Source organism: Bufo gargarizans, unplaced genomic scaffold (assembly GCF_014858855.1).
Source record: "Bufo gargarizans isolate SCDJY-AF-19 unplaced genomic scaffold, ASM1485885v1 original_scaffold_1589_pilon, whole genome shotgun sequence".
Taxonomy (NCBI): domain Eukaryota; kingdom Metazoa; phylum Chordata; class Amphibia; order Anura; family Bufonidae; genus Bufo; species Bufo gargarizans.
Window position 1 is genome coordinate 46,994 of NW_025334426.1, and position 25,788 is coordinate 72,781.

Below are 25,788 nucleotides of genomic sequence, written 5' to 3' on the forward strand. Positions count from 1 at the left end.
GCACAGAGAGTCATAAAGGCTCACCGCCTGGGGTCTGTCAGCAGCACAGAGCACCATACAGGCTCACCGTCTGGGGTCTGTCAGCAGCACAGAGCACCATATAGGCTCACCGCCTGGGGTCTGTCAGCAGCACAGAGCACCATACAGGCTCACCGCCTGGGGTCTGTCAGCAGCACAGAGCACCATACAGGCTCACCGCCTGGGGTCTGGGGTCTGTCAGCAGCACAGGGCACCATACAGGCTCACCGCCTGGGGTCTGTCAGCAGCACAGAGCACCACACAGGCTCACCGCCTGGGGTCTGTCAGCAGCACAGAGCACCATACAGGCTCACCGCCTGGAATCTATCAGCAGCACAGAGCACCATACAGGCTCACCGCCTGGGATCTGTCAGCAGCACAGAGCACCATACAGGCTCACCGCCTGGGGTCTATCAGCAGCACAGAGCACCATACAGGCTCACCGCCTGGGGTCTATCAGCAGCACAGAGAGTCATAAAGGCTCACCGCCTGGGGTCTGTCAGCAGCACAGAGCACCATACAGGCTCACCGTCTGGGGTCTGTCAGCAGCACAGAGCACCATACAGGCTCACCGCCTGGGGTCTGTCAGCAGCACAGAGCACCATACAGGCTCACCGCCTGGGGTCTGTCAGCAGCACAGAGCACCATACAGGCTCACCGCCTGGGGTCTGTCAGCAGCACAGAGCACCATACAGGCTCACCGCCTGGGGTCTGTCAGCAGCACAGAGCACCATACAGGCTCACCGCCTGGGGTCTGTCAGCAGCACAGAGCACCATACAGGCTCACCGCCTGGGGTCTGTCAGCAGCACAGAGCACCATACAGGCTCACCGCCTGGGATCTGTCAGCAGCACAGAGCACCATACAGGCTCACCGCCTGGGGTCTGTCAGCAGCACAGAGCACCATACAGGCTCACCGCCTGGGGTCTGTCAGCAGCACAGAGCACCATACAGGCTCACCGCCTGGGGTCTGGGGTCTGTCAGCAGCACAGGGCACCATACAGGCTCACCGCCTGGGGTCTGTCAGCAGCACAGAGCACCACACAGGCTCACCGCCTGCGGTCTGTCAGCAGCACAGGGCACCATACAGGCTAACCGCCTGGGGTCTGTCAGCAGCACAGAGCACCATACAGGCTCACCGCCTGGGATCTGTCAGCAGCACAGAGCACCATACAGGCTCACCGCCTGGGGTCTGTCAGCAGCACAGAGCACCATACAGGCTCACCGCCTGGGGTCTGTCAGCAGCACAGAGCACCATACAGGCTCACCGCCTGGGATCTGTCAGCAGCACAGAGCACCACACAGGCTCACCGCCTGCGGTCTGTCAGCAGCACAGGGCACCATACAGGCTCACCGCCTGGGATCTGTCAGCAGCACAGAGCACCATACAGGCTCACCGCCTGGGGTCTGTCAGCAGCACAGAGCACCATACAGGCTCACCGCCAGGGATCTGTCAGCAGCACAGAGCACCACACAGGCTCACCGCCTGCGGTCTGTCAGCAGCACAGAGCACCATACAGGCTCACCGCCTGGGGTCTGTCAGCAGCACAGAGCACCATACAGGCTCACCGCCTGGGATCTGTCAGCAGCACAGGGCACCATACAGGCTCACCGCCTGGGGTCTGTCAGCAGCACAGAGCACCATACAGGCTCACCGCCTGGGGTCTGTCAGCAGCACAGGGCACCATACAGGCTCACCGCCTGGGGTCTGTCAGCAGCACAGAGAGTCATAAAGGCTCACCGCCTGGGGTCTGTCAGCAGCACAGAGCACCATACAGGCTCACCGCCTGGGGTCTGTCAGCAGCACAGGGCACCATACAGGCTCACCGCCTGGGGTCTGTCAGCAGCACAGAGCACCATACAGGCTCACCGCCTGGGGTCTGTCAGCAGCACAGGGCACCATACAGGCTCACCGCCTGGGGTCTGTCAGCAGTACAGAGCTGTAACCCCTCACTGACCACACTGGGAGCAGACCCATCCAGCAGCGCCGCCAAGAACATCACGTGATCAGCTATGGTCACGTGAGTAGACTCTGGGCGGTCAGTAGCTCTGGGTCATGTGACGCCGTCAGAGGTCATGTGATCCGTCTGCTGAGCAGGGTTGAGGCAGGCGCCGCGGGTTTCCTTGGGAATTGTAGTCCGGGCGGTCAGAGCGGAGACAGGAAGTGAAGAGCACGCGGAGGCTTCGGGACTACGGGAGCCATCATGCAGCGCGGCGGGCAGATGTGTGGAGGCTGCTTAGAGTTGTGAGGCTGACTGGAGCCTGCAGGGGGCAGGATGGAGGCCGCAGGGCAGGTAAGAGGGGGAGGGGACTTGTCTACAAGGCTGAGGGCGCTGTATACTGAAGCGATAGCTCTGTGAGCGGCTCCCCGCAGGCATCACACAGGGGGGCGAAGTAGTCACAGCCCCGCCCCCTGGGAGTGATGTCACTGAGGGTTATTAGATGTGTCATTAAAGGGAAGTTTCTGATCACAGGGACATGAAGGGGGTGAGAAGAAAAAGCTGGGGGCCGCCCCCTATATACGGAAGAAACATACCGCCCCTCCGTAGATTGCTCCGCCCCTGTGAGGGCAGACGACGCCCCCGAATCCCTACACCTCACGCCCCCTACACCCGACCCACACCTCGTCCCCCTACTGCAGACCCACACCTCGTCCTCCTACAGCCGACCCACACCTCGTCCTCCTACAGCCGACCCACACCTCGTCCTCCTACAGCCGACCCACACCTCGTCCTCCTACAGCCAACCCACACCTCGTCCTCCTACAGCCGACCCACACCTCGCCCCCCTACAGCCGGCCCACACCTCGCCCCCTACAGCCGACCCACACCTCGCCCCCCTACAGCCGGCCCACACCTCGCCCCCTACAGCCGACCCACACCTCGCCCCCCTACAGCCGGCCCACACCTCGCCCCCCTACACCCGACCCACACCTCGTCCCCCTACTGCAGACCCACACCTCGTCCTCCTACAGCCGACCCACTCCTCGTCCTCCTACAGCCGACCCACTCCTCGTCCTCCTACAGCCGACCCACACCTCGCCCCCCTACAGCCGACCCACACCTCGTCCTCCTACAGCCGACCCACACCTCGTCCTTCTACAGCCGACCCACACCTCGTCCCCCTACTGCAGACCCACACCTCGTCCTCCTACAGCCGACCCACACCTCGCCCCCCTACAGCCGACCCACACCTCGTCCTCCTACAGCCGACCCACACCTCGTCCTCCTACAGCCGACCCACACCTCGTCCCCTACAGCCGACCCACACCCTCGTCCTCCTACAGCCCACCCACACCTCGCCCCCCTACAGCCGACCCACACCTCGTCCTCCTACAGCCGACCCACACCTCGCCCCCCTACAGCCGACCCACACCTCGTCCTCCTACAGCCGACCCACACCTCGTCCTCCTACAGCCGACCCCACCTCGTCCTCCTACAGCCACCCACACCTCGTCCTCCTAACAGCCGACCCACACCTCGTCCTCCTACAGCCGACCCACACCTCGTCCTCCTACAGCCGACCCACACCTCGTCCTCCTACAGCCCACCACACCCTCGCCCCCCTACAGCCGACCCACACCTCGTCCTCCTACAGCCGACCCACACCTCGCCCCCCTACAGCGACCCACACCTCGTCCTCCTACAGCCGACCCACACCTCGTCCTCCTACAGCCGACCCACTCCTCGTCCTCCTACAGCCGACCCACACCTCGTCCTCCTACAGCCGACCCACACCTCGTCCTCCTACAGCCGACCCACACCTCGTCCCCCTACTGCAGACCCACCACCTCGTCCTCCTACAGCCGACCCACACCTCGTCCTCCTACAGCCGACCCACACCTCGTCCTCCTACAGCCGACCCACACCTCGTCCTCCTACAGCCGACCCACACCTCGTCCCCTACAGCCGACCCACACCTCGTCCTCCTACAGCCGACCCACACCTCGTCCTCCTACAGCCGACCCACTCCTCGTCCTCCTACAGCCGACCCACACCTCGCCCCCCTACAGCCGACCCACACCTCGTCCTCCTACAGCCGACCCACACCTCGTCCTCTACAGCCGACCCACACCTCGTCCTCCTACAGCCGACCCACACCTCGTCCTCCTACAGCGACCCACACCTCGTCCCCCTACTGCAGACCCACACCTCGCCCCCCCTACTGCAGACCCACACCTCGCCCCCCCTACAGCCGACCCACACCTCGCCCCCCCTACAGCCGACCCACACATCGCCCCCCCTACAGCCGACCCACACCTCGCCCCCCCCTACAGCCGACCACACCTCGCCCCCCTACAGCCGACCCACACCTCGCCCCCCCTACAGCCGACCCACACCTCGCCCCCCCTACAGCCGACCCACACCTCGTCCTCCTACAGCCGACCCACACCTCGTCCTCCTACAGCCGACCCACACCTCGTCCCCTACAGCCGACCCACACCTCGTCCCCTACAGCCGACCCACACCTCGCCCCCCCTACAGCCGACCCACACCTCGTCCTCCTACAGCCGACCCACACCTCGCCCCCCCCTACAGCCGACCCACACCTCGTCCTCCTACAGCCGACTCACACCTCGTCCTCCTACAGCCGACTCACACCTCGTCCCCTACAGCCGACCCACACCTCGTCCCCTACAGCCGACCCACACCTCGCCCCCTACAGCCGACCACACCTCGTCCTCCTACAGCCGACCCACACCTCGTCCTCCTACAGCCGACCCACACCTCGTCCCCTACAGCCGACCCACACCTCGTCCTCCTACAGCCCGACCCACACCTCGTCCCCTACAGCAGACCCACACCTCGTCCCCCCTACTAGCAGACCCACACCTCGCCCCCCCTACAGCCGACCCACACCTCGCCCCCCCTACAGCCGACCCACACCTCGCCCCCCTACAGCCGACCCACACCTCGTCCTCCTACAGCCGACCCACACCTCGTCCTCCTACAGCCGACCCACACCTCGTCCTCCTACAGCCGACCCACACCTCGTCCTCCTACAGCCGACCCACACCTCGTCCTCCTACAGCCGACCCACACCTCGTCCTCCTACAGCCGACCCACACCTCGTCCTCCTACAGCCGACCCACACCTCGTCCTCCTACAGCCGACCCACACCTCGTCCTCCTACAGCCGACCCACACCTCGTCCTCCTACAGCCGACCCACACCTCGTCCTCCTACAGCCGACCCACCCTCGTCCTCCTACAGCCGACCCACACCTCGTCCTCCTACAGCCGACCCACACCTCGTCCTCCTACAGCCGACCCACACCTCGTCCTCCTACAGCCGACCCACACCTCGTCCTCCTACAGCCGACCCACACCTCGTCCTCCTACAGCCGACCCACACCTCGTCCTCCTACAGCCGACCCACACCTCGTCCTCCTACAGCCGACCCACACCTCGTCCTCCTACAGCCGACCCACACCTCGTCCTCCTACAGCCGACCCACACCTCGTCCTCCTACAGCCGACCCACACCTCGTCCTCCTACAGCCGACCCACACCTCGTCCTCCTACAGCCGACCCACACCTCGTCCTCCTACAGCCGACCCACACCTCGTCCTCCTACAGCCGACCCACACCTCGTCCTCCTACAGCCGACCCACACCTCGTCCTCCTACAGCCGACCCACACCTCGTCCTCCTACAGCCGACCCACACCTCGTCCTCCTACAGCCGACCCACACCTCGTCCTCCTACAGCCGACCCACACCTCGTCCTCCTACAGCCGACCCACACCTCGTCCTCCTACAGCCGACCCACACCTCGTCCTCCTACAGCCGACCCACACCTCGTCCTCCTACAGCCGACCCACACCTCGTCCTCCTACAGCCGACCCACACCTCGTCCCCCTACAGCCGACCCACACCTCGTCCCCCTACAGCCGACCCACACCTCGTCCCCCTACAGCCGACCCCACACCTCGTCCCCCTACAGCCGACCCACACCTCGTCCCCCTACAGCCGACCCACACCTCGTCCCCCTACAGCCGACCCACACCTCGTCCCCCTACAGCCGACCCACACCTCGTCCCCCTACAGCCGACCCACACCTCGTCCCCCTACAGCCGACCCACACCTCGTCCCCCTACAGCCGACCCACACCTCGTCCCCCTACAGCCGACCCACACCTCGTCCTCCTACAGCCGACCCACACCTCGCCCCCCCTACAGCCGACCCACACCTCGCCCCCCCTACAGCCGACCCACACCTCGCCCCCCCTACAGCCGACCCACACCTCGCCCTCCTACACCTGATACCCTTACAGCCAACCTCCAAGCGACCATATTTCACTGACCCTCACACACCCATCCTACAGTTGACTGTCCTGCACACTATTCTCATACATCCGACCCTCCTACACCTGATTCTACTACACCCAACCTAGACCTGACACTCCTTTGCACTCAACCCTCTTACATAGTGATGAGCGCACCGCTGAATGTCCGGGTTCGAGGGGATTGGTTCGGGTTCCTAACTTGACCCGTACAACGAAGCCCATTGAAGTCAATCGGGACCTGAAATTTGGGGCTGTAAAATAGTCATAGAAAGGGCTAGAGGGCTGCAATAGGCCCCGCAGTGGGTGTAAGAGCAGGACAATTACCCTGCAAACAAATGTGGATAAGAAATGACTTAAAATAACCATAAAATACATCAAAATAAAAAATAACAATCTTGAACCAGGAGGCGGAGGTCGAAGTGGAGGAGGAGGCCGTGTAGGTGGAAGAGGTGGAGGAAGAAGCCAACACTGTTTCTGTGTTTTGTTTTGTTTTTCTTAAACCCCTTGAGGACACAGTCATTTTTTAACAATGGGTTCTCCGGGAACTAAGAAAATAAAATTACCTAAATATTACTTTATAATAAATATATTCACTAATACCTTTCATTAGTTTTAACGGCTCGATTTATATATAGGGAGCGATCATCAGGGGAAATTAAATGGCTGCCGTCCTATTAGTGCACACAGAACCTGTCCTAATCACACAGGAGGACAAGTTACTTCACAGCTGAAGAGCTGCCTCCTCCTCCTCTCTGCTCCTCAGGGATTATGGTCCTGCTACAGCTGATACGATCTTCAGCTGAATCCCTGTCGGAATGGAGTCCATGAGGAGACATGTAGGACAGAGAGGAGGTGGGGATGTGGCTGGTGAGCAGCAGCTCTTGTATGCAGTCTACATTACCACAGTCTGTCCGGTCCGTCCTCTCTGTACTTCATGTCTCCTCATGGACTCCATTCCTACAGAGATTCAGCTGAAGATCGTATCAGCTGTATTCAGGATCATAATCCCTGACAAGTAGAGAGGAGGATGAGGCAGCTCTTCAGCTCAGTGCTCTTAAGTAACTTGTCCTCCTGTGTGATTAGGACAGGTTCTGTGTGCACTAATAGGACAGCGGCCATTTTATTTCCCCTGATGATCGCTCCCCAGACAAAACGAGCCGTTATAACTAATGAAAGGTATTTGGGAAAGTTTTTATTATAAAGTAATTTTTAAGTATTTTCATTTTCTTAATTCCCAGAGAACCCCTTTAAGGACCAGGCCATTTTGGGGGAAATCTGACCTGTGTCACTTTATGTGGTGAATATGTAGTGGTTGTTGGAAAGTGGATATGCAAGCGAGGTGGAGAGAGGTCAGAGAAGAGCTGCTAAACTGGTCCATGGATTGCAGGATAAAACTTACCAGGAAAGATGAAAGGACCTTAACATGTAGAGCTTGGAAGAAAGACGAGACAGAGGGGAGATGAGAGAGACGGCTAAATACATAAAGGGAAGCAACAAGGTAAAAGAGGAGAGAAGATTTACAGGAAGGAAAACTGCTACAAGAGGACATAGTGTTACATTAGAGGGGCAAAGGGTTAACAGTAATATCAGGAAGTATTACTTTACTGAGAGAGTAGTGGATGCATGGAATAGCCTTCCTGCAGAAGTGGCAGCTGCAAATACAGTGGAGGAGGTTAAGCATGCATGGGATAGGCATAAGGCCATCCTTCATATAAGATAGGGCCGGGGCTATCCATAGTCTTCAGTATATTGGGCAGACTAGATGGGCCACATGGGTCTTATCTGCCGGCACATTCTAGGTTTCTAAGCGATATGGACTAAATCGGATATAAAGTGGAAATATTACAGGGAGCATCATGGATGGAATTATATTAATACCCCATGGATGAGCCTCTGAGGCCCTCCTGCATGCACAGGGCAGGTTTCACAGTGGTAAATGGTGTCTTTCCTTATCCTCCTTTTAGAACACACCTTGCATCTTTCTTGGGTCCTTCTCTTCCTTGCTGTCTGGGGGACTTGACCTGGAAAATGTTGCCCTGGTACGACACAGGCACCATGACTCCCTGAAGAACTGAAGGAAAGTTCCTCTGTGGCCTGCAGACTTAAATAGCAGGTTACGCATTGTACATTGCCACCTGTACGAGGTGCACATGCAGCTTTTTGTACCACACTTTTGATTTTCATGTGGCACTGTAGGGCTTCAGAAGGTGATCTGAGAGATCCACCCCTCCCATGTGACTGTTGTAGTCCAGGATACAAACTGGTTTGGGGACAGTGGTTGTGGTGCCTCGTACAGGGGCAGGGGAGCTGGTGTTAGTATGAATGGTGGTCAGTACAATGACGTCCCTCTTGTCCATGTTCTAATGGAGGAGAGCCCTGCTTTTACCCATTCTCAGTGGTTGTGGTGCCTCGTACAGCGGTAGGGGAGCTGGTGTTAGTGTGAATGGTGGTCAGTACAAGGACGTCCCTCTTATCCATGTTCTCATGGAGGAGAGCCCTGCTTTCGCCCATTCTCAGTGGTTGTGGTGCCTCGTACAGCGGTAGGGGAGCTGGTGTTAGTGTGAATGGTGGTCAGTACAAGGACGTCCCTCTTATCCATGTTCTCATGGAGGAGAGCCCTGCTTTCGCCCATTCTCAGTGGTTGTGGTACCTCGTACAGGGGCAGGGGAGCTGGTGTTAGTGTGAATGGTGGTCAGTACAAGGACATCCCTCTTGTCCATGTTCTCATGGAGGAGAGCCCTGCTTTCACCCATTCTCAGTGGTTGTGGTGCCTCGTACAGCGGTAGGGGAGCTGGCGTTAGTGTGAATGGTGGTCAGTACAAGGATGTCCCTCTTGTCTATGTTCTCACGGAGGAGAGCCCTGCTTTCACCCATTCTCAATTGTTGTGGTGCCTCGTACAGTAGCAGGGGAGCTGGTGTTAGTGTGAATGGTGGTCAGTACAAGGACATCCCTCTTGTCCATGATCTCATGGAGGAGAGCCCTGCTTTCACCCATTCTCAGTGGTTGTGGTGCCTCGTACAGGGGAGATGGTGTTAGTGTGAATGGTGGTCAGTACAAGGACATCCCTCTTGTCCATGATCTCATGGAGGAGAGCCCTGCTTTCACCCATTCTCAATTGTTGTGGTACCTCGTACAGGGGCAGGGGAGCTGGTGTTAGTGTGAATGGTGGTCAGTACAAGGACATCCCTCTTGTCCATGATCTCATGGAGGAGAGCCCTGCTTTCACCCATTCTCAGTGGTTGTGGTGCCTCGTACAGGGGCAGGGGAGATGGTGTTAGTGTGAATGGTGGTCAGTACAAGGACATCCCTCTTGTCCATGTTCTCATGGAGGAGAGCCCTGCTTTCACCTATTCTCAGTGGTTGTGGTACCTCGTACAGGGGCAGGGGAGCTGGTGTTAGTGTGAATGGTGGTCAGTACAAGGATGTCCCTCTTGTCCATGTTCTCATGGAGGAGAGCCCTGCTTTCACCCATTCTCAGTGGTTGTGGTACCTCGTACAGAGGCAGGGGAGCTGGTGTTAGTGTGAATGGTGGTCAGTACAAGGACGTTCCTCTTGTCTATGTTCTCATGGAGGAGAGCCCTGCTTTCGCCCATTCTCAGTGGTTGTGGTACCTCGTACAGGGGCAGGGGAGCTGGTGTTAGTGTGAATGGTGGTCAGTACAAGGACATCCCTCTTGTCCATGTTCTCATGGAGGAGAGCCCTGCTTTCACCCATTCTTAGTGGTTGTGGTGCCTCGTACAGCGGTAGGGGAGCTGGCGTTAGTGTGAATGGTGGTCAGTACAAGGATGTCCCTCTTGTCTATGTTCTCACGGAGGAGAGCCCTGCTTTCACCCATTCTCAGTGGTTGTGGTGCCTCGTACAGGGGAGATGGTGTTAGTGTGAATGGTGGTCAGTACAAGGACATCCCTCTTGTCCATGTTCTCATGGAGGAGAGCCCTGCTTTCACCTATTCTCAGTGGTTGTGGTACCTCGTACAGGGGCAGGGGAGCTGGCGTTAGTGTGAATGGTGGTCAGTACAAGGACGTCCCTCTTGTCCATGTTCTCATGGAGGAGAGCCCTGCTTTCACCTATTCTCAGTGGTTGTGGTACCTCGTACAGGGGCAGGGGAGCTGGTGTTAGTGTGAATGGTGGTCAGTACAAGGACGTCCCTCTTGTCCATGTTCTCATGGAGGAGAGCCCTGCTTTCACCCATTCTCAGTGGTTGTGGTACCTCGTACAGGGACAGGGGAGCTGGTGTTAGTGTGAATGGTGGTCAGTACAAGGATGTCCCTCTTGTCCATGTTCTCATGGAGGAGAGCCCTGCTTTCACCCATTCTCAGTGGTTGTGGTACCTCGTACAGAGGCAGGGGAGCTGGTGTTAGTGTGAATGGTGGTCAGTACAAGGACGTTCCTCTTGTCTATGTTCTCATGGAGGAGAGCCCTGCTTTCACCCATTCTCAGTGGTTGTGGTGCCTCATACAGAGGCAGGGGAGCTGGTGTTAGTGTGAATGGTGGTCAGTACAAGGACGTCCCTCTTGTCCATGTTCTCATGGAGGAGAGCCCTGCTTTCACCCATTCTCAGTGTTTGTGGTACCTCGTACAGGAGCAGGGGAGCTGGTGTTAGTGTGAATGGTGGTCAGTACAAGGACGTCCCTCTTGTCCATGTTCTCATGGAGGAGAGCCCTGCTTTCACCCATTCTCAGTGGTTGTGGTGCCTCGTACAGGGGCAGGGGAGATGGTGTTAGTGTGAATGGTGGTCAGTACAAGGACGTCCCTCTTGTCCATGTTCTCATGAATGCTTTCACCCATTCTCAGTGGTTGTGGTACCTCGTACAGAGGCAGGGGAGCTGGTGTTAGTGTGAATGGTGGTCAGTACAAGGACGTTCCTCTTGTCTATGTTCTCACGGAGGAGAGCCCTGCTTTCACCCATTCTCAGTGGTTGTGGTGCCTCGTACAGGGGCAGGGGAGCTGGTGTTAGTGTGAATGGTGGTCAGTACAAGGACATTCCTCTTGTCTATGTTCTCACGGAGGAGAGCCCTGCTTTCACCCATTCTCAGTGGTTGCCCTACCAGGGATCTAGGGAGGCCTCTCTGATTTTTGCACACTGTGCCGCACACCGCAGTCCCTTTGGCAGTTAAGGACCTGAATATGGGTATGCTGGTGTAATAGTTATCCACATAGAGGTGGGGACCCCGATCCAGCAGTGGGTGCAGCAAGTCCCACACAATCTTCCCACTAACTCCTAGGATGGGGGGGGGGGGGGCATTCTGGGGGTTCTATCCGGGAATCTCTCCTTTCGTAAATGTGGAACTTGTAGGTGTACCCGGAGCTACGCTTACAGAGTTTGTATATCTTTATGCCATACCTTGCCCGTTTGGTAGGCAGGTATTGGCGGAATCTAACCGTCCCTTTGAACAGTAATAGGGACTCATCTTCACAGACATTTTTATCTGGATGTACAAATCAGCAAACCTGGTGTTAAAGTGGTTGAGGACGGGCCTAACCTTGAACAGACGGTCCAATGTCGGGTCATTTTGGGATGGACGCCATGCATTGTCGTTGTAGTGTAGGGGTTTCCGAATGGACTCAAATTGCTCCCAGGCCATGGTCTGACTGTAAACTGGAGTCTGGTAGAAAATGTCCGAACTCCAATATTGTCTGACGTTTGGCTTTTTTACTACTCCCATATGCAGCACGAGTCCCAAAATGTCATCATCTCTGTGCATCTACTGGGGTCCAACCTAGGGGTCCAGCGTATGGCGATGTGGGGTTCTGAGCAATGATTTGTTGGGCGTATATATTGGTTTGGGCCACCATTAAATTTACAAAGTTTTCAGAGAAGAAGATTTTGAAAAAATCTGTTTCTGTGAAGCCCGCACAGTCTATCTGTATTCTGGAGCTGCCCTCAAAATCCAGAATTTGAGGCTGATGTTCATCAGGGGGTGGGGTCCATGTGGGATCACTCTGGGGGGCTGCCTCCGCTGCTACCCTGGGGTGCCTTCTAGAGGGTCCCTCATCACCTGATGATGATGATGATGATGATTATGAGGCGGTAGAAGAGAAGAGGAAAGTGGCCTCCTCTTCTCCCTCACTGGCAGACTCAGTATCGGAGGCAAGCATGGCGCGTGCCTCTTCAGCTGAGTACACTCGGCGGGACGGACCGGCCATATTTATTTTATTGCGGTGTGACATGTGTATAACGGGGTGTGTATGTTGTGTTTTCACACGTGAAGGGGCTTGTAATACACTGGAAACAGTGAGAAAAGGGGGGTATCAAAAAATATAAACGGGTGCAGGAGACAGAAAGGTGTGCGCAAACATCTACACTATATACGGTATATATAAGAGGGAGATTTATAGCGAGAGATGATAGATAATAGATATAATATACGGTAGATAGAGAGATGATAGAGAGATGATAAATAATAGATAAATAATTGATATAATATACGGTAGATAGAGAGATTATAGAGAGAGATGATGGATAATAGATAAATAATAGATATAATATACGGTAGATAGAGAGATGATGGATAATAGATATAATATACGGTAGAGAGAGATGATAGAGAGAGAAGATAGATAATAGATATAATATACGGTAGATAGAGAGAAGATAGATAATAGATATAATATACGGTAGATAGAGAGATGATAGAGAGATGATAGATAATAGATATAATATACGGTAGATAGAGAGATGATAGATAATAGATATAATATACGGTAGATAGAGAGATGATAGAGAGAGAAGATAGATAATAGATATAATATACGGTAGAGAGAGAGATGATAGAGAGATGATAGATAATAGATATAATATACGGTAGATAGAGAGATGATAGATAATAGATATAATATACGGTAGATAGAGAGATGATAGAGAGAGAAGATAGATAATAGATATAATATACGGTAGATAGAGAGATATATATAGTATATACGATGATAGAGAGATGATAGATATATATAATATACGGTAGATAGAGAGATGATAGATAATAGATATAATATACGGTAGATAGAGAGATGATAGAGAGAGAAGATAGATAATAGATATAATATACGGTAGATAGAGAGATGATAGATAATAGATATAATATACGGTAGATAAAGAGAAGATAGATAATAGATATAATATACGGTAGATAGAGAGATAGAGAGAGATGATGGATAATAGATATAATATACGGTAGAGAGAGAGATGATAGAGAGATGATAGATAATAGATATAATATACGGTAGATAAAGAGATGATAGATAATAGATATAATATACGGTAGAGAGAGAGATGATAGAGAGAGATGATAGAGAGAGATGATAGATAATAGATATAATATACGGTAGAGAGAGAGATGATAGAGAGATGATAGATAATAGATAGATCTAACTGTCTAGCACTGATTTATTTCTACACAAATAATCTGTACAGTAAACTGCGCCGAGCGGTCAGAGAAATGGCAGTTTCTGGCCAGCATGACGACGCAGATCTGCGCGGACACGTGGTCCTGTTCTGGTTCCGATCAGCTCAGGTAGGCTGATACACTGCTCCAGATTAGATAGATACAGTTGTAAGAAAAAGTATGTGAGCCCTTTGGAATGATATGGATTTCTGCACAAATTGGTCATAAAATGTGATCTGATCTTCATCTAAGTCACAACAATAGACAATCACAGTCGGCTTAACCTAATAACACACAAAGAGTTAAATGTTACCATGTTTGTATTGAACACATCATGTAAACATTCACAGCGCAGGTGGAAAAAGTATGTGAACCCCTAGACTAATGACATCTCCAAGAGATAATTGGAGTGAGGTGTCAGCCAACTGGAGTCCAATCAATGAGATGAGATTGGAGGTGTTGGTTACAGCTGCCCTGCCCTATAAAAAACACACACCAGTTCTGGGTTTGCTTTTCACAAGAAGCATTGCCTGATGTGAATGATGCCTCGCACAAAAGAGCTCTCAGAAGACCTACGATTAAGAATTGTTGACTTGCATAAAGCTGGAAAGGGTTAAAAAGGTATCTCCAAAAGCCTTGCTGTCCATCAGTCCACGGTAAGACAAATTGTCTATAAATGGAGGACGTTCAGCACTGCTGCTACTCTCCCTAGGAGCGGCCGTCCTGTAAAGATGACTGCAAGAGCACAGCGCAGACTGCTCAATGAGGGGAAGAAGAATCCTAGAGTGTCAGCTAAAGACTTACAGAAGTCTCTGGCATATGCTGACATCCCTGTTAGCGAATCTACGATACGTAAAACACTAAACAAGAATGGATTTCATGGGAGGATACCACAGAGGAAGCCACTGCTGTCCAAAAAACATTGCTGCACGTTTACAGTTTGCACAAGAGCACCTGGATGTTCCACAGCAGTACTGGCAAAATATTCTGTGGACAGATGAGACCAAAGTGGAGTTGTTTGGAAGAAACACACAACACTATGTGTGGAGAAAAAGAGGCACAGCACACCAACCTCAAAACCTCATCCCAACTGTGGGGTATGGTGGTGGGGGCATCATGGTTTGGGGCTGCTTTGCTGCATCAGGGCCTGGACGGATTGCTATCATCGAAGGAAAAATGAATTCCCAAGTTTATCGAGACATTTTGCAGGAGACCTTAAGGCCATCTGTTGGGTGTTGCTACAGGACAACGACCCAAAGCATAGAAGTAAATCAACAACAGAATGGCTTAAACAGAAGACAATACGCCTTCTGGAGTGGCCCAGTCAGAGTCCTGACCTCAACCCGATGGAGATGAAAAATCAATAAAAACATGGTCACATTTAACTCTTTGTGTGTTATTAGGTTAAGCAGACTGTGATTGTCTATTGTTGGGACTGAGATGAAGATCAGATCACATTTTATGACCAATTTGTGCAGAAATCCATGTAATTCCAAAGGGTTCACATACTTTTTCTTGCAACTGTACGTGCATGCACGGCGAGAGAAATAACACTGACACTATATAAGGTCAAAGCATAACCCTAATATATTAGGTGGGGGCTTCACATTATATACCCTCCATATTAGTGGGAGGAGGGGGCTCACGTGGTTGGAATGTAAATCGGAAATACATGTAAGGCAGATGTGTGATAGACTCAGAGGAATTCCTGACAGTTTCAAGTCTTTGCTCCAAATAGTTTCAATCATAGAATGCATACTGGGGGTTGTCTCTCTGCATACTGGGGGTTGTCTCTCTGCATACTGGGGGTTGTCTCTCGGACAGACACCATTTTGTAAGTGACAAGTGTCCATTATATTCCATAACAGTCCCCCCTTGGAATCTTGATTGTAGAACTTTCCCTGCCTAGTGAATCCCTGGGAATACCATTCGCAATCCTCTTCACCCACAGTGGCGACCACCTACCCCTTTTGGGTAGACTCCCTGTTAATCGGACTTATTGTAGTACCCTGGGATTCATCTTTCCTTATCTCGGTGCAGTATCATAATCGGTGGGGGAACTTGTGTTGAATTCTTTGGTTTCCATTTCTTCTTCACCATAGAGCAGCATGATGGGCTGTTCAGTAGTTGAGGTCACAACTTTTTCACCTATTTTCCGACACAGGGTACAATGCAACATAATACTACTGACATTAATACTAGCATCAAGACTATCACCATACCTATCTGGGTGAGGAAGGGTTCCTGTATGGAATTTCCCTTTGTCATCGGTGTACCTTGAGCCGTCCACAAAGAGAATACAATGATGGTTTATCCGAGGAGTGTATTGGACCGATGGTGGTGTCCCTACTTCAGCTTCCATCATTGTGATGCAATCATGATCCTGTTCCTGGTAAAGAGAGTCAGTTGAGGTCCATAGTTCTTCCTCCTGAAGATCTTCTTCAGCATGCAGATCAATAAAATCTTCAGAAGCTTCTCCTCAATCTCTAGTATACTCCTCCCTTGCAAGAGGAAGGAGTGCAGCAGGGTTAAGGATGTGACATTTCTGAATGGTGACACTATCTGGCAGTAGCAGACTACACTGCAGCCGAAGATGGCGTTGTGCAGTGAGGTATGTGGGTTGCGTCTGCTGGAGGATGGCAGAGATGTCATGCGGAGCCAAAATAGTGAGGTGGTGCCCAAGCACAACGTCAGAAGAGAGCTGGCAGCATGGATAGCTCTGACACAGGAAGGGGCAGCTCTGGCTACAGGGTCAAGGCGCTTAGAGTAGTAGCCCAGCGGTCTGTTGTGTCCACCTCCAGTAGCGTGACCTTGACGTTCCATGACATACAGCCTGAAGGGAAGGCTGTAGTTAGGAATCCCAAGGGCCGGAGCGGTTGCAATTGCTGTCTTCAAATTGTCAAAGGACTCATTAGCCTCCCTTGTTAATTGGAATGGAGAGGTTGCATTCCGGGGAATACAGTCATATAGGGGCTGCATCAGCACTGAGACATTGGGATCCAGGGTCGGTAGTAGGAGATGAAGCCTAAGAAGGTCTGCAATTGGTGTGGAGTGTCTGGTATCCCTATGTTTGAAACTTTTTCCTGGAATCTGTCAAGTGTTTACTACCTTGGGCAATACAGAGTCCAAGAAAGACTAACTTGGGTAAACACAATTGGAGTTTGGTTTGCGATACTCTGCAGCCCGATTCGGACAGGAACTGTAGGGGAGAGATTGAGCAGGACAGGCATTCCTGAAAGCTTGAAGCACAAAGGAGGAGGTCGTCCAGGTACTGTAGGAGTTCGACCTCCGGGTTGTCTGCCTGCCATGGTTGGAGCACAGAGGACATGGCTTTGCTAAAGCATGAGAGGCTATTCTGTGCGCCCTGAGGCATCACAGTCCAAGTGTATTGCTTGCCTGCATGTGTGAATGCGAAGAGATATCGACAGTCTCCTTTTAGAGGAACAGAGAAGAAAGCAGATCAATCACAGTGAAGGTATTGGCGACCGGTGGAATCCCAGACAGCAGGGTGTGTGGATTAGGTACAACAGTCTCATTGACTGCTCTCAAGTCTTGTACCATCCTGTACGTCGGGGATTTACCTCTCTCTGGCTTTTTCCGTACCAGGTACAGGGGCGTGTTACATGGAGAGGTGGTCTCCACTAATGCTCCATTTTGCAATAGGGCACGTACCTGCTGCGTAATGGCATTTTGCTGTTGCATTGACAGCAGGTATTGGGCCTTGTAAGGCAGCGCGTTAGGGTCTTGTAGGAGCACCGAGACGGGAGGGACATTCAGGCGTCCTATGTCTTGGGGCCCCTTAGCCCAAAGGCACTTTGGGATATGTGGTAATATGGTATTCAACACATCTTTGTTTGGTGGAGTTACAATGTCGTCACTGATTGTTCTGAGGGCCATTAGGAGGCAACTTTCCTCTGGGCACAGGGCTGTTCCGAGGAGTACTGTTCCATCTTGCTGAAATTGTATGTTGGCCCTTATTTTCCGGAGGAAATCCACCCCCAGAAGATTAAAGGGACAAGTCGGGCTAACATCGAACTGGGTCATGATGCCGCTGGGTAAGTGCAGCTGTGGTGAGGTGATGGAAAGGGATTTTGTGATCGGGTTGTGTTGCACAACCCCCTCTAACCCCGAACACGGTAGTTGAATGTTCGTGAGCCCGGATGGGAGGGCGGTGGTTTCACAAAGGACGCTGCGGGCTGCACCAGTGTCTACAAGAAATGACAATCTTTCCCCAGCTACATCAAGTGTCACTCGAGGGGCGTGACTAGCGGGAGGGATGTGAACCGCCATGTAGGTGTTATCCCCTCCCAGCACTAGCCTGCCGGTGTCCTATTGGTTGTCGGGTGGGGGCGGTGGCATGCTTTCCTACTGCTGCTGTTGCAGCCGCCATTGCTGATAGGAGGGCCAGAAGTGTCGACTGCGACAGTTCCTTTTTATATGCCCCGGTTTTCCACACCCATAGCAAGTACAGGTACGTGGGGGGGAGGCGGTCCCTACTCTCCTCCCCTGCCATGACAGCAATCACAGCCGCCCTGGTTCTCTTGTTCCCTTCAAGTCCTTTGGCAACTTGTTCGAGTATGTCTATTGGTAAAGCCTTCCACTCGGGGGACATGTGGTTAGTGCTTTGTTGATGTCCGGTCTCAGACCCTCAACAAAGGAACATGATAGAAGCCTCATGTGTACTGGCTCGTTCACGCTGAACCCCATGTCCCTATAATTTAGTTTCACTCTCTGCACACATTTTTCCACTGATTCCGTCCTGTCCTGAGTCATGTCTTGGAGCCTGGATGACTGGTCAGCTAACTTGTCCTTCACCCATTTTTCCATTTATGTTATGAGTTCATACCCCGATCCCGAGGTACGGTCATCATATCCCTCTTCTGGCTTCTTGAGTTTATCCAGAATGAGGCCTGAGTATTCTCCAGTTTTGTTCTCTACTATACTTTGTAGATCTGACCACGTACACCCATATGTCTTGTATATTTGATCTAATTTACGGTAAAACGGCATGGGGTGGGTCTTGGGGTCCGGCAACTGACTGACAATTGAATACAGCTGATTTGGTGTGAATGACACATATCCTCCTCCTTCTTCTTCCCGACCATCACTTGAACAACCTGCTGTGGCAGACTGAATGAGCCATCAGGATTTATCATGGGATAGAGTGCTTGAACTTGTGGGCTTACACCATACATGTACGGCACTGGTCCTTAGGTCACGTCCACGAGCACCATACATGTACGACGAAGGTCATCTACAGGTTAAATGTGTCTGTCAATTCTGTGTGTGACCTTTAGCCATTTTTTGGGGTGCGGCCGGTGTATTTCTCTACTCTGCCAATATAAGGCTAGTTTCACACTAGCGGCAAGAATCTACAGCACGCGTTTCCGCGGGTGAACAGCCTGTCGGATCTGTGCTGCCGGTAGTTCGCGCGTGCCGCTGGAGGTCCTCTTCGGCCCTATTGACTATAAAACATGTCGTAGTTTTATTCTGGCCGCCTTCTCTGCATGTTTGCCGTGCTGCCGCCGGAACTCCGGCCCACCCCCATCATAGTCAATGGGGCCGGAGCTCTAGTGCGAGGGCACACATGCACTAGCGCAGGTATGCTCAACCTGCGGCCTTCCAGCTGTTGTAAAACTACAACTCCCACAATGCCCTGCTGTAGACTGATAGCTGTAGGCTGTTCGGGCATGCTGGTAGTTGTAGTTTTGCAAAATCTGGAGGGCCGCAGGTTGAGCATGCCTGCACTAGCGGCAGCACGGATCCGACAGGCTGTTCACCCGCCGGAACAGCCTGCTGGAGTTCCTTGCCGCTAGTGTGAAAGTAGCCTAAGAAATAATTATCTTGAGCCAGGAGGTGGAGGTCCGAGTGGAGGAGGAGGCAGACGTGGAGGTGCAGGTGGAGGAGACGGGGGAGGAAGCCAACACGGTTTCTGTTCTTCTTCCATGTATCTGTCAATTTGCAAAGGGCCACGGCGTGACAGTTTGGTGCTTGTATGTATGTCCTGGGTAAAAACTGCAGCTGCTATGCAAATTTCATCAAGTGCAATGGAGGAAATTATGAGCTGGTGCAGGCCAATGTGCAGCAACAACCGGCCAATGTGCAGCAACAACCGGCCAATGAGCAGCAACAACCGGCCAATGAGCAGCAACAACCAGCCAATGAGCAGCAACAACCGGCCAATGAGCAGCAACAACCGGCCAATGAGCAGCAACAACAGGCCAATGAGCAGCAACAACAGGTCAATGAGCAGCAGCAACAGGCCAATGAGCAGCAACAACAGGCCAATGAGCAGCAACAACCGGCCAATGAGCAGCAACAACCGGCCAATGAGCAGCAACAACCGGCCAATGAGCAGCAACAACAGGCCAATGCGCAGCAGCAACAGGCCAATGCGCAGCAGCAACAGGCCAATGCGCAGCAACAGCAGGCCAATGCGCAGCAACAACAGGCCAATGAGCAGCAACAACAGGCCAATGCACAACAACAGCAGGCCAATGCGCAGCAGCAACAGGCCAATGCGCAGCAGCAACAGGCCAATGCGCAACAGCAACAGGCCAATGCACAGCAGCAACAGGCCAATGCACAACAACAGCAGGCCAATGAGCAGCAACAGCAGGCCAATGAGCAACAACAGGCCAATGCACAGCAACAGCAGGCCAATGTGATGCAACATGTCAATGCGTAGAAGCAACAGGCCAATGCGCAGCAACAACAGGCCAATGCGCAGCAACAGGCCAATGCGCAGCAACAACAGGCCAATGCGCAGCAACAACAGGCCCAGTGACAGAATTAAAGGGGTTGTCCGGGATTGGGGACATTACTCTAATAGTACAAGTGTGGCCTACACATTACATACAATCAGGTAGTACCTTTGGCACAGATTTCTGCAGCCCCATTTTCATCTTTGAATTTCGTGGCCGGAAGTTACTGGTTTCTTCTCCTCAGTGACATACCGGGTCCCTTGCAGGCAAGCAAAGCTTCCTCTTCTGCTGCTCAGGGAGCCTGGTGACGTCACTGGCAGCAAATTAATCGATGTGAATATTGATGAGGGGCGGAGTTACAGCGGCTGGCCGACATCCCGCTAAGCCCGGCCCCTTAACAACCAGCTCAGCCCCACCCCTCGACAACCCGCTCAGCCCCGCCCCTCCAGTCCGGTGAGCTTCAGAATGAATTGAGGTGAATATTGATGAGGGGGCGGAGTTACAGCGGCTGGCCGACATCCCGCTAAGCCCCGCCCCTTAACCCGCTCAGCCCCGCCCCTCCAGTCCGGTGAGCTTCAGAATGAATTGAGGTGAATATTGATGAGGGGGCGGAGTTACAGCTGTAACCACCTGATGCTGCGCTGCCCCAGGACCCACAGGGCAGTGCAGCCCGAAGTCGGGTAAAGATAAACAGATATATAAACAATGAGTGGGACCGTTGGAGCCACATAGAAGTGGCAAAAGTAGCTGAAAATGTATGGAGGCCTTAACTTAGATGGACATTGTGAGTAAACGTGTGTTTTTTTTTAAACATTTGGTCCCGGACAACCCCTTTAAGGACAACATGGCGTTGTAGCAGGGGTCCAGCAGGGTGGCCACCCAGTAATCAGCACCAGTTAGAATGTGGGCAACTCGGTGGTCGTTGCGGAGACACTGCATCATGTAGTCGCTCATGTGTGCCAGGCTGCCCGGAGGCAATGACAAGCTGCGGGAGGTGTATCGTCTGTGTCCTCTGTATCCCCCCAGCCACGCACCAGTGATGCCCGTGAGCTGATTTGGGTGCCACCCTGCTGTGAACAGGGATCTTCCTCCTCTAAAACTGTGCCCTGGCTGGACAGTTGGGTACCTGGCTGCTGTTGGTGCAGGAACCCACCCTCGGAGCCACCTGTGGACGACTGGCCTGATAACCGTGGGAATGATCCCTGTTCCTCCTCCTCCTGTGCCACATTCTCTTCCATCGGAGCCTGAAGCGTTTTTTCAAGGAAACATAGAAGTGGGATAGTAAGGCTGAGGACGGCGTCATCACCGCTGGCCATGTCGGTGGAGTACTCAAAGCAGTGCACACAAGTCCCACATGGAGGCCCACTAGTTGGTGGTTGTGAAGAAATCCCCCTTTTCTTTCAATATTTCTTCCTATGCCCTTCAGTAGGTGTAACTACCGAACGCTGGATCTATATGTACCGAGTTTTCTAGAAGAGCGCTATTCGGTACTTTATTAGTTTTTCCCTTGTTCTAAAGTGCCCGGCAAAGACACCCAAACTTATGGAACTATTTTGGGCAGCCCACCCAGGGTGAACCGGTCACAGAAGACTCCCGTGTCTCTTTGAGAACCCCTAAACCGATCGGGGTGACATTTGAATATGTTGATCACCCAGATCGGGGCTGTCAGGGGACACATGATGTGTGGGGATACCTCATGTATAAAGGGGTGTTCCAGATATTGGGGAAAACTGTGACTTTTCTGCCTAGAGATAATCAAGTTGTTACTTTATCAGGCTTGATTATCTCCAGGACTAGGAAGGGGGTTATGTTTCCATTGTGCTTGATTGGCTATCCTGTGTCCCCCCCTGTGGGATGTCCCCTTGCATGGGGACGTGTGTATAAAGCCTGTGTGTAATAATTAAAGCGTGTTCTATTTGTACCCTTCTTCTGGACTTCAGCTGATGTTTGGGGATCTGCATGCTTTATTAAGGGAATCATCTTATAAAGTTATTGGCATTTCAAATGGAAATCGTCTACTTCAGCTGCCAAACGGAGCGCTATATTCACCAGGCTCGGGCGGTTCAGGAGGAAACTACCGAATGTGGTTTAAATATACTTGGTTTCCTTACAGTGGTGAAGTGTTGCTGTTCCGCAGAGCGACTGACCCGTGCGCGCTGCAGCTGAAACTCCACTATGGCCTGCTGCTGCTCGCACAGTCTGTCCAGCATGTGCAAGGTGGAGTTCCACCTGATGGGGACGTCACATATGAGGCTGTGAGCGGGAAGGCCGAAGTTACGCTGTAGTGCTGACAGGTGCGCAGCAGCAGGATGAGAACGCCGGAAGCGCGCACATGCGGTTTGCACTTTCTGCAGCAGCACTGACATCTCGGGGTAATTCTTCAGGAACCTCTGCCCCACCAAGTTCAGCACATGTGCCAGGCCAGGGATGTGTGTCAAACTGCATAGGCCCAGAGCTGCTACGAGATTTCACCCATTATCGCACACCACCAGGCCGGGCTTGAGGCTCAGCGGCACCAACCACTCATCGGTCTGTTGTTCCATGCCCGTTCACAGCTCCTGCGCGGTGTGGGGTCTTTCCCCCAAACAGATGAGTTTCAGAACAGCTTGCTGTCAGTTTCCCCCTGGCTGTGCTGAAGTTGATGGTGAAGGTGTTATGCGGACTGGATGATGAGGCGGTAGAGGAGGAACAGGAAGAGGAGGCATTGAGAAACCTCCAGCAATCCTCGTGGCGGTAGGACAGCCGCCACTGCATTTACCCAGTGTGCAGTTAGGGAGATATAACGTCCGTGACCGTGCTTGCTAGTCCACGTATCGGTGGTTATGTGGACGTTGCCACTGATGGCATTGTGCAGTGCACTCCTGATCACTTGTTTGTGCAGGGCAGGGATGGCACGCCTGGAAATATAGTGGCGGCTGGGAACCTCGTACCATGGGGCAGCTACCGTTATTACATTTTTAAAACTGTCCATCTCCACCAGACGGAATGGCAGCATTTCAAAGCCCAGGAACTTAGAATTATGGCATTCAGGGCCAGGGCTCGCGGTTGGGTGTAGGGGGGGGGTACTTCCTCTTTCTCTCCAGTTTTTGTGGGAAGGACGGCTGAACGCTTCTATGGGACAGTGTGGAGATGCTGGGTGACGGTTGTGGTGTTGCTGTGAAGATCCTCTTTTTACAGGGTGGCAGATGGCCCTGTCGCTCCAGAGGGGAGGATGAGGCCGAGACCGGAGCAGGAGGAGACTCTGATCTTTCGTGGTTTTTGAGGTGTCTACTCCACTGCAGTTCATGCTTTGCACTCAGATGCCTGGTCATGCAGGTTGTGCTCAGGTTGAGAACGTTTATGCCTCGCTTCAGGCTCTGATGGCACAGCGTGCAAACCACTCGGGTCTTGTCGTCAGCACATTGTCTGAAGAACTGCCACGCCAGGGGACTCCTTTGCCCCGGCTTTGATGTGCTCGGTCCCTGGGTGCATTGGGCAGTAGCAGCCTCTCTGCTTTTGCAGCCTGCTCCCTCTTTTGCTGTGCGGCTGGTGCTGCATGTCCCCCTCCTCTTCCTCCGAACTGAACACATTACTGGCATGACCTGGATGCCATGTGTGGTTGAGGACCTCATCCTCCTCCACATCATCTTCTACCCACTCCTCACCTCTGCCCCCCTGGCCGGTCTGCAACCTACAGAAAGCCCCAGCAGTTGGCACCTGTGTTTCGTCATCAGAGACGTGCTGCAGTGGTCCTCCCACGTCCTCATCCTCAAACATAAGTGGTTGGGCATTGGTGCATCTCAATGTGAAGGACCTAGAGGCACTGTCAGCCACCCAATCTACTATCGCCTCCACTTGTTCTGCCCTCACCAGTCATACACTATTATTCGGGCCTACATAATAACACTGAACGTCCTGTCACCTACTCGCACCAGAGGAAGGCATTTCATTTGGGCGCGTAGATGGCACAGATTGACCACGTCCTCTCCCTGCAACAGGAGCTCCACCAGCACCACGATCGGGGCCACGTCCCTTATTTGATGCTCTTCTCATTATTTTTATGGTCATCCAGCTAATAGGCTGACCGACGAACAATTGTATTTCTGTGTCACAACAGCAAGGAAAGGGTTTAGCAGCCACAAAAATATCTATGTGTCAGAGACACAATTAACTATTGTATTTCCGTGTCACTGGTACTACTGTCTCAGTGGTGCAGAGGAGCTGTACTGCCCCCATCAGTAATGTCTACAGGTCCTCCTCAGTCTGGTACTTCTGTCTCAGTGGTGCAGAGGAGCTGTACTGCCCCCATCAGTAATACCTACAGGTCCCCCTCAGTCTGGTAGTTCTGTCTCAGTGGTGCAGAGGAGCTGTACAGCCCCCATCAGTAATGTCTACAGGTCCCCTCAGTCTGGTATTTCTGTCTCAGTGGTGCAGAGGAGCTGTACTGCCCCCATCAGTAATGTCTACAGGTCTCCTCAGTCTGGTATTCCTGTCTCAGTGGTGCAGAGGAGCTGTACTGCCCCCATCAGTAATGTCTACAGGTCCTCCTCAGTCTGGTATTCCTGTCTCAGTGGTGCAGAGGAGCTGTACTGCCCCCATCAGTAATGTCTACAGGTCTCCTCAGTCTGGTATTCCTGTCTCAGTGGTGCAGAGGAGCTGTACTGCCCCCATCAGTAATACCTACAGGTCCCCTCAGTCTGGTATTTCTGTCTCAGTGGTGCAGAGGAGCTGTACTGCCCCCATCAGTAATACCTACAGGTCCCCCTCAGTCTGGTAGTTCTGTCTCAGTGGTGCAGAGGAGCTGTACTGCCCCCATCAGTAATACCTACAGGTCCCCTCAGTCTGGTATTTCTGTCTCAGTGGTGCAGAGGAGCTGTACTGCCCCCATCAGTAATACCTACAGGTCCCCTCAGTCTGGTATTCCTGTCTCAGTGGTGCAGAGGAGCTGTACTGCCCCCATCAGTAATGTCTACAGGTCCCCTCAGTCTGGTATTCCTGTCTCAGTGGTGCAGAGGAGCTGTACTGACCCCATCAGTAATGTCTACAGGTCCCCTCAGTCTGGTAGTTCTGTCTCAGTGGTGCAGAGGAGCTGTACTGCCCCCATCAGTAATGTCTACAGGTCCTCCTCAGTCTGGTATTTCTGTCTCAGTGGTGCAGAGGAGCTGTACTGCCCCCATCAGTGATACCTACAGGTCTCCTCAGTCTGGTATTTCTGTCTCAGTGGTGCAGAGGAGCTGTACTGCCCCCATCAGTGATACCTACAGGTCTCCTCAGTCTGGTATTTCTGTCTCAGTGGTGCAGAGGATCTGTACTGCACCCATCAGTAATGTCTACAGGTCCTCCTCAGTCTGGTATTCCTGTCTCAGTGGTGCAGAGGAGCTGTACTGCCCCCATCAGTAATGTCTACAGGTCTCCTCAGTCT

At 53.0% G+C, this 25,788-nt stretch overlaps 1 protein-coding gene across 1 annotated transcript in view; it reads left to right on the forward strand.

Moving 5' to 3' along the window:
• The first annotated feature begins 2,160 nt into the window (after nucleotides 1-2,160).
• LOC122923419 overlaps nucleotides 2,161-25,788 on the forward strand; it is a 55,181-nt gene continuing 31,553 nt past the window's right edge. The window contains exon 1 of the mRNA XM_044274227.1: nucleotides 2,161-2,311. Within this exon, the coding sequence (XP_044130162.1) occupies nucleotides 2,294-2,311 (18 nt within the window). The 5' untranslated portion in view covers nucleotides 2,161-2,293. The remainder of the gene's footprint in view (nucleotides 2,312-25,788) is intronic.